The sequence below is a fragment of the Mustela putorius genome, unplaced genomic scaffold, assembly GCF_011764305.1.
Source record: "Mustela putorius furo isolate JIRA1106 unplaced genomic scaffold, ASM1176430v1.1 tig00003927_pilon_pilon_pilon, whole genome shotgun sequence".
NCBI classification, from domain to species: domain Eukaryota; kingdom Metazoa; phylum Chordata; class Mammalia; order Carnivora; family Mustelidae; genus Mustela; species Mustela putorius.
The window spans coordinates 2,228,071-2,245,197 of record NW_025422072.1 but is presented as its reverse complement, the minus strand read 5'-3'; the positions used below and the strand labels follow the sequence as shown (position 1 = coordinate 2,245,197).

Below are 17,127 nucleotides of genomic sequence, written 5' to 3'. Positions count from 1 at the left end.
ACTCCGCCTGCTGCTCTGCCTACTTGCGCTCTCTCTCTCTCTAATACATAATCTCTGCCTTGGTTTCTCTCTCTTGCTCTCTTTAAAAAAAATTTTTTCACGTTATATATTTTATATCATTCTTCAAATATTACATGTTAACTGCAGCCTCTCGGCTACCACAATGTTATGGACTCAACTCGTCCCTCTAAAATTCAAATGTTGAAGCCCTAACCACCACTGTGATGATATTTGGATACTGGGCCTTTAGGGAGGTAATTAAGGTCAAATGAGGTCCTAAGGGTAAGACTCTAATCCAATAGGATTTGTATTCTTATAAGAAAAGGAAGAGAGATTAGACAAGTACTCTCTCCCTGTTAGCACAGAGTAAAATAAAGGCCATGTGAGGAGACAGTGAAAAAGCAGCCATTTACAAGCCAAGTATCTTCAGCAGAAACCAAATTTACTGACACCCTGATCATGGACTTTTAAGCCTCCAGAACTCTAGAACAGAGAAAATAAATGTTCACTGTTTAAGCTACCCAATCTGTGCTATTTTGTTATGGCAGCCCAAGTAGATTGATACAGATTTTGGTACCATAAAGTGGATTGCTACTGTAATAAACACCTAGAAATGTGGCTGTCTCTTTGAAACTCAGTAATGATCAGAGGCTGGAAGAGTTTTAAGATGCAAGCCAGAAAAAGCTTAGGCTGCCCTGAAAGTGAAAAGAAAGCAAGAAGGAAAAAGGGAAGGAAGGCAGGCCCCAAATGGAGTCACTTGTGCTAAGCCCCACCAAGATTTAAAATCTAACCTAACAGCAGTTTCAGTCTCTACCAGGAGTGGAATTTTAAGCCAATCAGTCTGGAATTTCCTACTAAGGTAATCTGCCTGATAAAACCCCCTGAATGCCCTCAGGGAAGGTGACCTTGCTTGAAGTAATTCCCTCTTTGAACTTCCTTATTTCACTTCCTTTGACTTAGAACAATCTTCCATTTTGCATATCTCTTTAGTTCCTTTCTACCCACTAGATCAGATGCTGCCCAATTCACAAACTGCTGAATAAAGCCAACTAGAGCTTCAAATCGACTCATTTGAATTTTCTATTTTAACAAAGAGACTACTGATAAACCTAAGGAGGTTAAAGGCAAGGGGGAGGACTCAAAAAGAAGAGTTATAGAGAAAGCCTCTGTTGTCTCAGAGAACACATATATCATCATGAACAGAATGTTGGTAGAAATATGGATGCTTAAGGTCATTCTGGTGAAATCTCAGCTAGAAATGAAGAACATGTTATTGGACACTAAAAGAAAGAAGATAATTTGTAATATAGTGGTAGGGACTCTGGATGAACTATTTTTGTGGTTTGATGGAAGGCAGAACTTTTAAGAGATGAAATTGGGCATTTAGCTGAGGAGGATTCTAAGCAAAGTGTTGAAGGAGTAGGTTGGTTTCTCCTTACTATTTACAGTAATATGTGAAAGGAGAGAAATGAGGTGAAGGAACTAATCCATCCGTATCATAAAAGGACGATGAAGCCTGTGCTAAGAGTGTGGCTGAACAATCATCCAATAAGGAGAGGAGTACAGGTGGAATCCATGGGTTTGATCAACCATCTTGGCAGAAACCAGGAACCAGGTAGGATAATACTAGAAAGGACACTGACAATTTCAAATAAAGGAAGAGAGATGGGACATAATAAGGTAGCTTACGAGATTTTGGGGATTCTGCAAGACAGGATAACAGAATTAATCAGCTAAGAACGTGCTTCATCCTTCAAGAAAAATTATCCAATGCAATTCAGTTATCATCAGGGCTGCCACTCCCACCACAGGCCCCGGGGATAAAGCTGCCTGCTCCTCAGTTTCCTCAGTTATGGCCACCAGGCAACTGCTAAAAAAAGCCAAGAGAGCAGGACCTATGCCCAGAACCAAGAGGGCAGGGTCACTACCTAGGTGTCATGGTCTACCTACCCCTCAATGGGCCTGGAGCGCAGAGCATCTAACCAGAGATGATTATTCTTGAGTCTTAAGATCTAATATAATTTGCCTTGTTAGGTTTTGGACTTGCTTAGACCCATAACCCCTTTTTTCCTTTCCAATTTCTCCCTTTTAGAACAGAAATGTCTATCCTATGCCTGCCCTAGTATTCTATCTTTGAGGCACATAACTTGTCTGGTTTCACGGGTTCACTGTTAAAGAATGAATCCTACCTCAGGTCTCACCCATAACTGAGTTAGGTGATATTTTGATTAGACTTTGAAATCGGAACTAATGCTCAATTAAGACTTTGGGGGCTGCTGGATGGGACGAATGCATTTGCACATAGTAAGGACATGAATTTTGGGGGCCCAGAGAACAGAATACTATGGACTGAATTTGTCCCTACAAAATTTCTTTGTTGAAGGTCTAACCCCCAGTGTAATGGCATCTGGATAGGGGGCCTTCAGGAAGGTAATAAGTCAAATGAGGTCATAATGGTGATACCCTAGTCTGAGGGGATCGAGTCCCTTTAGGAAGAGGAAGAGACACCAGAGAGCACTCTTTCTCCAAGTGAGAGCACACAGGAAAGATCATGTAGGACACAGTAAGAAAGCAGCAGCCAGGACAAGAATTCTCACCAGAAACTAAACTTGCCAACATTCTGAACATGGACTTCTATCTAACCTCTAGAACTGTGAGAAAATAAATGTCTGTTATATATAGCACTCTGAAAAGATTAATATACTATACATGCTATTTATCTTTTTTCTTTACTTAGGCCGGTGATCAATTTCCACTCCTCAAATTTCAATTCAAATATTATTCCCTAGTAGGTTTTCCCTGATGTCTTCAAGGCAAGACTAGGAACCTGCCATTCCATCATCAAAACCCAGTACTTATCTCTTATTAGAACACTTAAATACTATAGCTCAAGCTCTGTTATTTGTCTCTCCCTACTGTGAACCTTGAAGAAAGAGAAAATGGAGGGCCAAAAAGACCAACCATGTGATTTTGGATGAGAACTCTGAGTCACATGGAGTCCACTGTCTTGGAAGCTGAAATAACTGTGGGCAATCAATCAATCAATCCGACTTGCCTAAATAACCAAGTTTCAATAAAAACTGTGTTAAAGCTCATGTGAGTTTCCCCGGTTGGCAATATTCCATACATACAGTCATACATCAATGACAGAAGAGTAACATATCTTGACAATGGAAGATTTATATTTGGAATCCTCCCAGACTCTATCTTACACATCTCTTCTTTTGGTTGGTTTTAACCTGTATTCAATTATAATAACTAGTAACAATGAATATAATTGCTTTCAGTGACTTCTATGAATCCTTCTAGAGAATAATCAAACCTGAGAGTGGTTTGCAACCACATTGATACCAAATGCAACCCGAAGTTGCATTTGGTGTCAAAAGTGATAGAAGTGTTCCAGACTATACGGTTTGACCAACTGCAGGTATATTTTCAATTCCTCTTTCTCTCACACCCAACCTATGTATTCTATCAGAATATTCTGCTGGCTCCTTCTCCAAAAGATAGGCAGAATCAAATCACTACTGCTATCATCATGCCTTGCCTCGGTTACAACAGCTTCCTCACAGTTCCCTTACTTTTTCCCTTACAGCCAAAGTCAAGTCTTGAAACACCATCCAGGAATCCTGTTAAAATGTCAGATTATGTCCCTCAATGACAAAAATCCCTCTGATAGCTTCCCATCTCCCTCACAATAAATACCAAAGTCATAACAATGGCCTCTGATATCCTACTAAATCTGGCAGCTTTAGCTACCTCCAGCCTTATTTTCAGCTATTCCCGCCTTCATTCACTCTACTCCAGCTATACTAGTTTTTTCACTTTGTCTTAAATACGCCAGATACTTTCTTGCCACAGGGCTTTTCACCTGCTGTTTCCACGGACTGGAATGTTCTTCCCCCCACATATATTCATGGCTCCCTCACTTCCTTCAAATATCTTCTCAAATACTACCTTCTCATCAGTGTCTTCCCTACCATTTCATAACCTCAAAACAACCCATTTTTTGTTTTTCTTTCTCTGCCCCTCTAAACCTCTTGAATGTATGTTCCATGAAAAGAAGTTGTCTTTTCTGTTAACTGCTGTTTCACCAGTACCTAGTACAATATCTGGAACATAACTAGTACATAATACTATTTGGAAAATAAGTGAATGTTATATTGTTCAAAATGGCTGATCAAACTGTTGCTTCTTGTTACTAGCATATTTGCAAGGAAACATTTGCTTAATTTTTAGTAGATCACTTCTAAATAAACAAATGTCATCTAGAGAATCTGTTAAAGCTTTATCAGAATTGAAAAATGTAACTCTAAATGAGGACTGAAGATAATATGCCATGCAAAGAACAAGTTATTTTACAAGTAAATTTACAAATATGCAAATTTAACCCCAGATACCTTTTGTCTGGGACAGATACTCTGGTTGTTATAAAGATTTATGGTTTTACTGATGGTTCTCAGTCACATTCTAAATCAGGAGATGGCAAAATACTGACTGCCTCTGTTTGTAAATAAAGTTTTATTAGAACTCAGCCATGTCCTTCTGTTTGCATCTTGTCTATGACTACTATAAAGGTACAAGAGAGTTGAGTAGTTGCCACAAAGACTATATGGACCTCGAACTTAAAATACTAACCACCCTTCAAGAAAAGTTTGCTGATCTCTGTTCTAGAAAATTTAGGGTTCTAAATGAGAGACCTTCAAATTAACAAAAGCAAATTCACCTATCTTTCTTAAAAGGCCAAAAGAGAATTTAAAAATATATTCAACAGCTAAAGATAAAAAAAAACTGTCCTTTCAGTAAGTACTCTTTCTCATGACACATCAAGGCAAACAAAGGGTACTGGAAATATACCTTGATTATAAAGCACTGGTATTCTAAAACTCCTAGAACTACAAAAGGTTACTGACCAATTTTATTCCACCACAAATTGTATTCAATAAATGACATTTTTTTTATTTACTAAAATTTCTGAAACCAAATTATAAAAACGACCTTCTAAAAGCTTATTAGCACCACACATATTTCCTAACATAAAAAAACAAAAGAATTGAAACCTATTTTAACAAGCATAAATGTATTCCATTAGCAAGGACAAATGTTTTCCAAAGAGAAAATTTTAAATGTATAAGTAAAACATGCAAAACGTTATTGATATTAGTAGAAAACCTTAAGGGAAAAGATTTAAGAAAGGAACTCACTGACAAAGATTAATTCAAAAATTTAAAGACTGATGTATCAAATCTGAAAAGATGCACAGAAATGTTTCATCAAAGAGCTGTTTATAAAAACAGAAAAATTTCCAACATCATAAATGCCCAAGTAATCATTAGATTAAATAAATTGTTGTATCCTAAAAGGAAAATGCAGTATAGTCAAAATTGATGAATCTACATTTACTATTCTAAAGAAATTCATATAGTATGTCAACAAGTAGATTATCAAGAATTCATAAAATAAAATCCACATTTCTGTAAAATTATATCATGAAGGGTATGTGTATGGGAGAGAAGGGCACTCTGCATGTATCTGAGCACATAAAAAATGTCCAGGTAGAAAAACGTATATAAAAAAGGTTAACTGTGGTTATTGCTTGGTAGCAATATAAAAGGTGGTTTAGGGACGCCTGGGTGGCTCAGTTGGTTAAGCATCTGCCTTCAGCTCAGGTCATGATCCCAGCGTCCTGGGATCGAGTCCCACATCGGGCTCCTTGCTCAGCAGGGAGCCTGCTTCTCCCTCTGCCTCTGCCTGCCATTCTGTCTGCCTGTGCTCGCTCTCTCCCCCTCTCTCTCTCTGATAAATAAATAAAATCTTTAAAAAAAAAAAAAAAAAGGTGGTTTATTCTTTTTCTTACTTTTTTTTTCTAGATTTTTCTAAATGAGCCTTATTATAATTATTTTATTTCCATTGTCAGGGGGAAAAAAATCAAGACTTACCCAACTAAAAGAAGAAGTGCACAAATTACAGCAAATCCCAAAGTATACTTGAATGCAGTTTTAATTTGCTAGAAGTCAAGGGAAAAAAGTATACCATTTACTAAGACCTTTAAAATATAAAATATTCTTAAAAAAATAAAATATAAACTATTTTACTATGGCGTAAAAGTACTTTCACACCAAATGTACATTTATTAGTCAACTGTAAAATTTCCCTGTTGAAAAATAATCATAAAATTTAGGAAAAAACAATGTAATGCCACATCATAAGTTATGTTTGCAAACCACTAGACCTTAAAGTCTTTTCAATGATTAGACCTTGTGGAAATCAGTACTCAAAAGCATAATCAATTCTTCAGTGGGCATAATCATTAGTAAAATTATCAGAATATTTACTAATATAATCCCCCAAACAGTATACAATCAGAATCTGTAATACCCCTACCCCAACTCATTTAAATTGGTTATAATAATTACAATATTCAAAATGCATACATGTGAACATATATATGTATGGATATATATATGTTCTTGAATATATATGTACTTATTTTTATATAATATATATTTATATAAAATAAAAATATATAAAGAACATATATATAAAAATATAAAACATTTATCATTATCTTTGTCCAAAGACAAAGAAAAACACAAAGCTGGATATTTTAAATACGAAAAGAAAAGTTAACCTCAAGAAAAAATGTTAAATCAGTAAAAAACAAAAACAAAAAAATACACGGTCTCTCAGATTAATGAAGTCTCTAAAAGTCACCGTTTAAAATTTAAATTCAAGCTTCATATGACAAATTCTTCACAAAGTAGTTAAGACAATTTTTAGGGAAAAAACCTAAAATAAAGGTTGAGGAGGCTCTTAAGATCAAATAAAAGGGTTGGGCAGGATTAACTTTAGGAAAGGTAAAAAGAGAAAACACGTATCTCATTCCATTTTTAACATGAAATGCCTAACCACCCACTTTACCTTACATATGCTGGGTTTACAAATCCAGAGTTACATAAGTATCTGCAAATAATTAATTTTGACTTTCTTTATAAATACTTAAACACTGTATTTTTTTCTCTAACAACTGTACTGATTACCACTTGGAATCACTTAAAATAATGTTATGTACTTGCTCCTGATCTAATGCAAATACTTTAGGGTTTAATAAACATGATTAAGAATAATGCTGGCTTTTAAGTGAAAGCTAAACATAATTTTTTTGTACTTAAATACAAAACATAAAAAAGTATAAAGCAAATTCCTGTAACTCAATAAAAACATTCATTTTATGCTGTGTTTTCCCCCTTAAATCAGAAAAAATTGCAAATACCTTTCAACATACAATTTCTTTTTGACCTATTAAATGACTATATATTAACAGATGTGCTGATTCTAAACTACCCATGCAGTCTAGAGACAGGCTCAACTCAGTTATACTATAGTCATATATATTTAAGGTATCTCTGAATTCAATTTGCTACTATTTCAGTTAAAATTTGTATACCAATACTTAAGTGATGTTGGTCTGAAATTTTGGACATGTACATATGTTATATTTATGAGATTCTTATATCAGTGTTATCCTGGATTAGTAAAAATAGTCTCCAAATATTCCTCCTTTATGCCCTAGAACAGGGGTCAGCGGACTGTCCTATGGGCCACAGGTAGCTCACCTCCTATTTTACTGGACCACATCAAGCTCATCAAATATTAGCTCTGGCTACTTTCACAGTACAATAGCAGAGGTGAGTAGCTGAGACAGAAACTATATACCCACAAAGCCTAAAATGTTTACTACCTGGACTTTTAGAGACAATGTCTGCCAATCCCTGCTCTAGAACTGCTGTCTTAACAGTCACAAGTCACATGTGGCTACTTAGCTCTTGAAATATCGCTAGTTCAAACAGAGATGTGCTGCAGTGTAAAATACATTTTAAATTTCAAAGGCTTAGTGTGAAAAAAGAAATTTAATATCTCATTAATAATGTGTTTTGACTGTATTTGAACTGACACTACTTGGAACCTATAACATTAAATACAATGTATGGCTAAAAATAATTTCAACTGCTCCTTTTTACTTATTTTAATGTCACTACTAGAAAATTTAAAATTTCATATCTGGCTCACATTGTATTTCTATTAGACAATGCTGCTTTAGAAAAAATTCAGTCATGTCATTCCTGGAGAAAGGAAATCATCTTTCCTCCTCCCCCTAAAATAAACATACTTACAGTACATTTACTAGTATCATCATCATCCTTTTCTTCATAGTAGAAGTAGACAAAGGGGATCCAGAAAAACACACAGAATAATATAACAGAATATAAGGCTGTGGAAAGAAATAATAAGCTGAGTTCTACTGAATACATAAAAACTTAGTAATTATTATATATACTTACATTGTGCATATTAACATACAAATTAACTTACCAAATTCACATTTACATACCAAATTCACTCCCCCATCTGATCCCTATATACATAACTTTTGTGTCTTTTTTAAAAAGATTTTATTTATTTATTTAACAGAGAGAGAGCACAAGTAGGCAGAGTAGCAGGCAGAGGGAGAGGGAAAATCAGACTCCCCACTGAGTGGGGAGCCTGATGCAGGACTTGATCCCAGGACCCTGGGATCATGACCTAAGCCAAAGTCAGCCGCTTAACTGACCGAGCCACCCAGCACCCCACATATCTCTATGTTTATATGTAATATCCCAATCAGTCTTTCTGATCTCAATCCCAACAAATCAATAGCACTATTAGGTAGATCATAATTCAAGTTAACCATGAGGCAATTTTCAACAACAATGATAATACTTACGCCTATAACAAGTGTAGCAGCTAATGCCTAAGCTCTTACTAGGTACGCACCAAAGCGCAAGAACTTCCCGTAACTAACTCTTTAAATGAACATTAACTTTTGGGGCAATTGGCTGGCTCAGTTAGTTAAGTGACCGACTGGACTTCTTTCAGCTCAGGTCATGATCTTGGGGTTGTGAGGTTGAATCCCACAAGGGACTCCACACCCAGTATGGAGTCTGCTTGTCCCCCCTCTTCTTCTGCTCCTCCCCCTACTCTTAATTCCTGGTATCTCACTCACTATGACTCTCACTCTAAAATAAACAAATAAATAAAACCTTTAAAAAACATAATAAATGAGCATTAACTTTTATATTCCTTCCAACTTAAAATCAAATAAAGTAGACACATTTTCCAGTCACTCAAATTAAAGAAACAGCTACAATCAATACTATCCTTTTGGTACAAATAATTTTCCCTATCTAAGTTTAAAATATGTAGTGTTATAAAACTGACTGTATACAAGTCAAGACAAAGAAAAGGTAAGAATGGGGCACCTGGTGGCTCAGTCGGTTAAGCAACTGCCTTCAGCTCAGGTCATGATCCTAGAGTCCCAGGATCAAGTCCCACACCAGGCTCTCCGCTCATCAGGGAGCTGGCTTCTCCCTCTGCCCCTCACCCCTTTCATGCTCGCTCTCTCTCTCTCAAATAAATAAAAAAAAATCTTTAAAAAAAAGAAAAGGTAAGAATGGTAAAACAGCAAAATCAGATTCAAAGTTAATTGATACGAATTATTATTTACATGCTTTAAAATAATATTAGATACTTTGACCCAACTGTCAAAATATTTTTTAATTCAATGTACTATTTAAAATTTGAACAATGAAAGTATATTTAACAATTAAAAAAAGAACAGCATAAACAACTTTTTAAGGCTTCACAACTTTAAAAAAAGTGCTTTTAAAATCTTCTGTGAAGGAGTGCCTAGATGGCTCAGTCAGTTAAGCGACCAACTCTTGATTTCCACTCAGGTCGTAACCTCAGGTTCAGATTGTCTCTCTTCCTCTCTCTCTGCCCCTCTCATCCTCTAACCAATGCACATGCTCTCTCCCTCTCTCTCAAAAGAAAAATTAATAAAATTTTTTTTTAAATAATGAAAAAATAAGGGAGGACCTAGGTGGCTCAGTCAGCTAAGTGTCTGACTTCAGCTCAGGTCATTACCTCAAGGTCTTGGAATCAAGCCCCACATGGGGCTCCCTGCTCAGTGTGGAGTCAGCTTCCCCTCTCTGTCTGCTACTGCCCGTGCTTGTGCTCTCTATAAGTAAATAAAATCTTAAAATAAATTAATAATAATAATAAAATAAAATCTGTGAATTTACATTTATTTGCATGCGCATAAGTTCATGGAAAGAGTGACAATATAATTATATTTTAAAAATCACAGGATAATAGTTATTACACTCCTTTGTAAAAAATATGTTAGTAATCTACAACTATATATAAGGTATGTAAATATATAACATATATAAAGATATTTATATATATATAACTAAATATAAATATGTATTTATATATCTAAATATAAAGATACCAGAACTATAGGCCCAAAGCAGGAAGCAAGTGTTGACCAAAATTCGTATTTTGCTGAGTGAAATAAGTCAAGCAGAAAGAGCCAATTATCATATGGTTTCACTTACTTGTGGAGCATAAGTAATAACACGAAGGACACTGGGATATGGAGAAGAGAAGTGAGTTGGGGGAAATTAGAAGGGGATACAAACCATGAGAGACTGTGGATTCTGAGAAACAAACTGAGGGTTTTGGAGGGGAGTGGGGTTGGGGGTTGGGTAAGCCCGGTGGTGGGTATTAAGTAGGGCACGTATTGCATGTGGTTTATATGCTGCATAAAATTGGATCACCGAAAAAAATTTTGGATCACCGAAAAAAAAAAAAATTAAATTTTTTTTTAAAAATCATGTTTTGCACAAATTATTCTCTTGGAAGGAATGACTATATAATTTATAGAATTTTTAAACACAATCTTAATACTTGATAGTACTATCTCATTTATCTGGAGGCCACTTATGAAATAGACTCCATTAAATTCAGCATAGCTACTACAACTCAGCAAAGTCCTAAATAACCAACAGAAAGGTAAAAGGTTAAGTTTTATTGACCAATCATAAAATAACTGTCAGCAAATTGAATTCTGGCACTTCACATATTTAGTGAAATGTATGCAGTCTTTTAATATCATAAGAAACTAATAATGACAGTAAATCTTTAAAGGTAATGAATACCGGTGTTTCTACTACAAAACACAGTTAACCGCTTAAGGTGGCTGAGGCACCAAGTCCCTGCAGATAATAATCTACATACAACTTTTGATTCCCCTAAACCTTAACCAATAGCCTACTGTTGACTGGAAGCCTTACTGATAACATAAAAAAAAGTCAATGTAGGTTACATGTATCATATACCATATTCTTACGATAAAGTCACTATTAGAAAAGAAAATGTTATTAAGAAAATCATCAAGAAGAGAAAATACATTTACAGTATTATACTGAATTTATTAGAAAAAATCCACATTAAATGGGCCCAACAGAGTTCAAATTTATGTTGTTCAAGGACCAGCAATAGTTAGTATTAATATTTCTATCATGGAGGGAGCCTGGGTGGCTCAGTGGGTTGAGGCCTCTGCCTTCAGCTTGGGTCATGATCCCAGGGTCCTGGGATGGAGCCCCACATCGGGCTCTCTGCTCAGCAGGGAGCCTGCTTCCTCCTCTCTCTCTGCCTGCCTCTCTGCCTACTTGTGATCTCTGTCTGTCAAATAAATAAATAAAATCTTTTAAAAAAACAATTTCTATCATGGAAATAAACATATATGCAAAAATGTAACCAGGGCACCTAGGTGACTCAGTCATTAAGCCTCTGCCTTCAGTTCATGATCCTAGGGTCCAGGATCAAGCCCAGCATTGGGCTCCCTGCCCAGCGGAGAGCCTGTTTTTCCCTCTGTCTCTGCCTGCCACTCTGCCTACTTGTGCTCTCTACCTCCCTATCAAATAAATTAATGAAATCTTTAAAAAAAAATAATTGTAACCAAAATAAATATTCTAAAAGTTTTAAAAAATTAAAATTAAAAGGGTCAGGACTATAAACCACTCTAATTACCATACTAATACTATGATTAAAAAGATCAAATAATTTGTATACAATAGGAGAAATCCTAAATTAGCAGAACAGAGTTTAATGAGCTGATCACCATATCCCAGAAATTTTGATACAATAATGTTTGGCTTCACTCTCAGCATGTTGTTTATGTCTACCACTTGATGGCCTAAGCCTTCAGCAGGCCAGAGAGCCAATGGCTATTAACATTCCTGGTATTCGGTAACTTGTATGATCAAAGATCTTGTAAGCTGCATAGTTATCACAGTCAATTAGAAAAACAAAGTGTAAAATTAATTCCTATAACTCAAAAAATACAAATAATCCATTTTTAAAGTGAACAAAGACAGATACTTCACCATAGAAGATATTGGTCAAAGATACAAAAGGGCTAAAAACCACATTTTAAAAGGTGCTCATTATCATTAGCCATGAAGATGTAAACTAAGCCCACAATGAGATACACATACCCCAAAGAATGGCTAAAATTAAACTGGCAATACCAAGTGTGGCCAAGAATGCAGAACAACTGTTTTTGCATACTTTGCTAGAGGCAGTGTAAAGTGGCACACCACTATAGAAAACTGTTTAGTAGTTTCTTACCAAGTTAAACATAAAACTACCACATGATCCAACAATTCTACTCCTCTGACCATGAAGAGCCACAACATATGCAAAGGGTATCTGCCAGAGAAGCCTGCCTGAGTTACAGAGCCCAGGGCTTTTATTAGGGACTTATAAAATATGCACGTTTGCCTGAGTGACCAGCCATGTATGATACCAGAACTACAGGCCCAAAGTAGGAAAGCCAAAAATCATGTTTTGCACAAACAATCAAACAAGCTGATAATACACAGTTCCATACTCAGCTATACAAAACCACCTTATCAATTATAATACAGGGCACATCCCAGGGCTAGGTTCACAGAAGTTAGTCAAGGGTCAACCACACAACCTGAAAGTATGTGGTAAGTGAACATGCTCAGGTGTCCCGCATTAACCCTTTCGTTTGTTTGTTTGTTTGTTTGTTTTAAAGTAGGCTCCACGACCAGTGTGAAGCCCAACACAGGACTTGAACTCACAACCATCCTGAGATCAAGACCTGAGCTGAGATCAAGAGTCGGATGCATGTGGCACGTGGGTGGCTCAGTCCATTAAGCATCTGCCTCAGCTCAAGTCATGATCTCAGGGTCCTAGCCGTGAGCATCAGGCTTGCTGTTTAGCAGCGAGTCTGCTTCTCCCTTTACCTCTGCTAGTCCCCCACTTGTGCTCTCTTTCTCTCTCTTCTCTCAAATAAGTAAATAAAATCTTTTAAAAAAGGAGTGGGATGCTTAACCGAGTAAACCATGCAGGCACTCCCCTGCATTAACTCTTTCATGAAAAAAATGTTCTTGGGGCGCCTGGGTGGCTCAGTGGGTTAAAGCCTCTGCCTTCGGCTCACGTCATGATCCCAGGGTTCTGGGCCCGAGCCCCACATCAGGCTCTCTGCTCAGCGAGGAGCCTGCTTCCTCCTCTCTCTCTTCCTGCCTTTCAGCCTACTTGTGATCTCTACCTATCAAATAAATAAATAAAATCTTTAAAAAAAAAATGTTCTTAGCAACATTATTCACAATAGTCAGAAACTGAAAATGATTCAAACATCCATCAACAGGTGAAAAGATAAGCAAACTAAATGGTATTATATTTATACAAATGACTAGTATACAGCAACAAAAAATAACAGACTATGGATACATGAGAAGAGGATGAACTGCATAGACCCTATACTAAATAAAATATGCTCACTCAAAGGAGTACATTTCCTATGACTGAATTTAAGGAAGTTCTAGATCTGGCAAAACTAATTTGTTACAACACAAGTCAAAAAGTGGTGGGGCAGCTACTAACTGTAAAAAGGCATGAAGATGTATGGCAACGAAAACTCTCATTATGTTGCTGGTAGGAATAACCAGAAAAAGGCAGTTGCTAGCAATCAACACCTGGAGGAAGGAGATGGGGAGAAACACAATTCTGGAAAGTCTCTATAATATCCGCCCCCAGCAGTCTGTGACTCAAAATAGGTGTAGAACAACTGCTCAAAATCTTTGTTTTGCTAACACCATACTCTAAATAAACTATCTTCTGGTAATCTGACCGTTCTTTTTTCATAAAGATCTCTTCTTTGTCCTGCATCAGGCTCCTGGCTCAGCAGGGAATCTGCTTCTGCCTCTCTCTGTTAGCCTAATGCTCCCCCTGCTTGTGCTCTCTTTCTCTTTCAAATAAATAGATAAAATCTTAAAAAAATAAAAAAAGAATAAAGATTTCTTCCTTTAGCCCATAAATATTAATCTATAAGAAACCTAAATTAAGTAACATTTTTGTTGGCTTTGGATCAGTTCTAATGTCCAGTTGGGTTTATATACCTGTAAATTAAAAAAAAGGTGCTGCTGCCACTATCATGAAACCGAGAAATTGCTTCTTTTACAGCTCTACTTCAAACTGATGACTATTTTCAAAGGAAAATTATTCTTAACTCCAACAGTGACAACATTCTTCATATCCTGCCATCTTTATAAAGTATGCTTTTCCTTGTAAATGTTTTTGTTAAAAGACTGCTACTAGCAAGTGAAAGATAAACAGACTATTTAGTTTAATAGTCCCACTAACATCAAAGAAAACATATTAAGAACAAGTTTTAAAACCTCATGTCCACAAAAATTGGCAAAAATTAAACTCATCAAACATTTTTTTTAAAAAACAACTTAGCAAGAACTAGCTAAAACAAGTGAACAGTCATCAACTCTTAAAAGGAAATAGACAAAAACAGTGGCAAAGAATATATAATAACGGTTATGATCTTTTCATATACACAAAACAATCTACTTTTTATAAACTTCATATCATTAAATTATAACACACATGAAAATTAACTTTGATAAATTAGGCTTTGGGATTTTCAGACATTCTTTATTCCTCCCAACTATTGATGAAAATACCAAGACAAAGAATAACTTAGTCAATACTATGATAGTAAAATTAATCATAACAAAGCTTTTTTTTTTTTTAAAGAGGGTCAAAGTATAAAGATATTCTGGGAATTCTAAAAGCCTTCTAAAATTATACCATTTACCCAGCTGAAGATATTTGGGGTCAAGACTGCTAGCTGTATATCCAAATACCCATTTTCACTTCAGCTGGCATTCCCCTTTTGTCCTTCCCCTTTTCTCCTGCTTCCTGTCTGAAATGGATATATGATAGCTTAAACTCTAGCCACCATTTGGACTCTGGTGACCTTAAGATGGAAATCAGGTACTAAGGATGGAGCACAGAGGAAAACAAAACAGAAGTTTAAGATCCTCATGATGCCATAATGCTGTCATCCGAGCCCTGGATAGCCCAATTCTAGACTTATTTTAAGTGAGATTTAAAAACCACTATACTGTTTAAGCCATGTATTTCTGGTCTGTTAATGTTAGCTGCCAGGTGTAATTCCTGAAACAGAATCTGATATGCGAAATGGGGAAACTCGAACATTTCATTCCTGAACCATCCTGAGCCCTTTGTGGTCCTGCTTGTGAGCCATGAGTGTAACAGATCTCAATTAACTTGTTCAATTAACATTGAACATGATAGACTCATGAGGTGCCCCAGAATCTCCCGGGTTCAAGATACAGTTCTTGCCTTCACAGTGTAGTAGCAACTCTATCTCCCTTAATAACCAGCGTCAATCACTCCAGCCCACATGGTTAACTATTATTGCCTATTCATTCAATAGAATAAGGCAACCAAATGGTCAGATGGAAATAATACCTCTAATTCAACAAAACTATTGTTTCGTCTTTGTTGGAAGTACTCTCATATGGCTATTGAAAATTCTAATCAGCAGAACTCAGCTACAAGAAACAAGTTCTGTGGCTAGTTCATTAGCACAGACTGTATAAACTGCATACTCAGTTCTATCCCTCAGTTATCAGACATGGGTACAAACTATGGGACAAAGAGACGCATGTAATGCTCACTTGTCCACAGCATTCTCTAAAATAATAAAATAATATAAAAAAAATACTGCTCAGTTCATTTTATGAAACTAGCAGGGTCTTCATAAACAAACCTGACAAAAATAGTAAGATAAAGGAAAATTACATACCAGTCTCACCTCTGAGTCGATTTTTAAAAAGAATCCCAAATAATATAACAGCAAATCAAATCCAGCAAGAGATTTAAAAACCAAAAAAGCCATCATCATGACCAACAAAGGTTTATCCTAGGAATGCAAAGCTGACTGAAGAATAATCTGTCTATATATTACTTGAAAAATTAAAAATTCACATGATTATCTCCCCTGATAAAGTATATTCAACAAATATCTAATTAGTATATTCCAGGCACCACCCTAGGGTTCATGAATATGGCTAAATCAAAGCTCAAAAGTCTCTACTCTCTTAAGAGTTCAGTGGAGGAAAAAATAAAATATTTAGAATCATTGTGTGAACTACACAAAGTACATTAAAAACAAACAAACAAACAAACAAACACCTCTTAAATAAGAAAAACACAAACAACCCAGCTAAAAAAGGTAATTCAAAGAGAAAGTTAAAAAAGTCAGTACATTTTTTAAAAACATGCAATTTTATTTTCAAATAAGAGAAATGCAGATTAGTGAACTATCATTTCATACTTGCCAGACTGGCAAAAACTAAAAATACATAGCAATATCAAAATTTGGCATATATATAGAACACCTGAAATTAATGGAACATTGTATGTCAGCCATACTCAAAAAAAAAGTACACTATGTTTCTAAAATTACAACTACAGTGTTGATGTCCCATGTTATCCAAATAATATTAGTCTTGTCACCAGTATTTTGTTACGTTAGCATTTCCTTGCTATTCCAAGGGCTCAGATACTATATGAACACCTTCAAATGTTCTTTTTCTCCCCTTCAATTTGGAGGTAGTATATACACATTTGGGACATTTTGTAAAATACAAAAATATACACAAAATAAAAACTACACATAATACAACTCCCTAAATGCCACCCAATTTAATCTTTGGGACATTTTCTTAAAGTCACTGATTGTATACACAGTGTGTTTATTTTTATTTGCTATGTAACTATGATAGATTGGTCCAAGTGCCAGAAAACTACAACCCGTAGGCCAAATCTGGCCCACCACTTGCTCTTATAAATAAAGGTCTACCAGAACACAACAGCAGAAACAAGAATAAA

The 17,127-nt window shown here is 35.8% G+C and overlaps 1 protein-coding gene across 1 annotated transcript in view; it reads right to left on the bottom strand.

Moving 5' to 3' along the window:
* LMBRD1 (LMBR1 domain containing 1) overlaps positions 1-17,127 on the bottom strand; it is a 133,050-nt gene that overhangs the window by 91,744 nt on the left and 24,179 nt on the right. Inside the window, exons 4-5 of the mRNA XM_004769293.3 lie at positions 8,175-8,272; positions 5,940-6,007 (exon numbers count right to left, since the gene is read on the bottom strand). Of these exons, the coding sequence (XP_004769350.1) occupies positions 5,940-6,007; positions 8,175-8,272 (166 nt within the window). The remainder of the gene's footprint in view (positions 1-5,939; positions 6,008-8,174; positions 8,273-17,127) is intronic.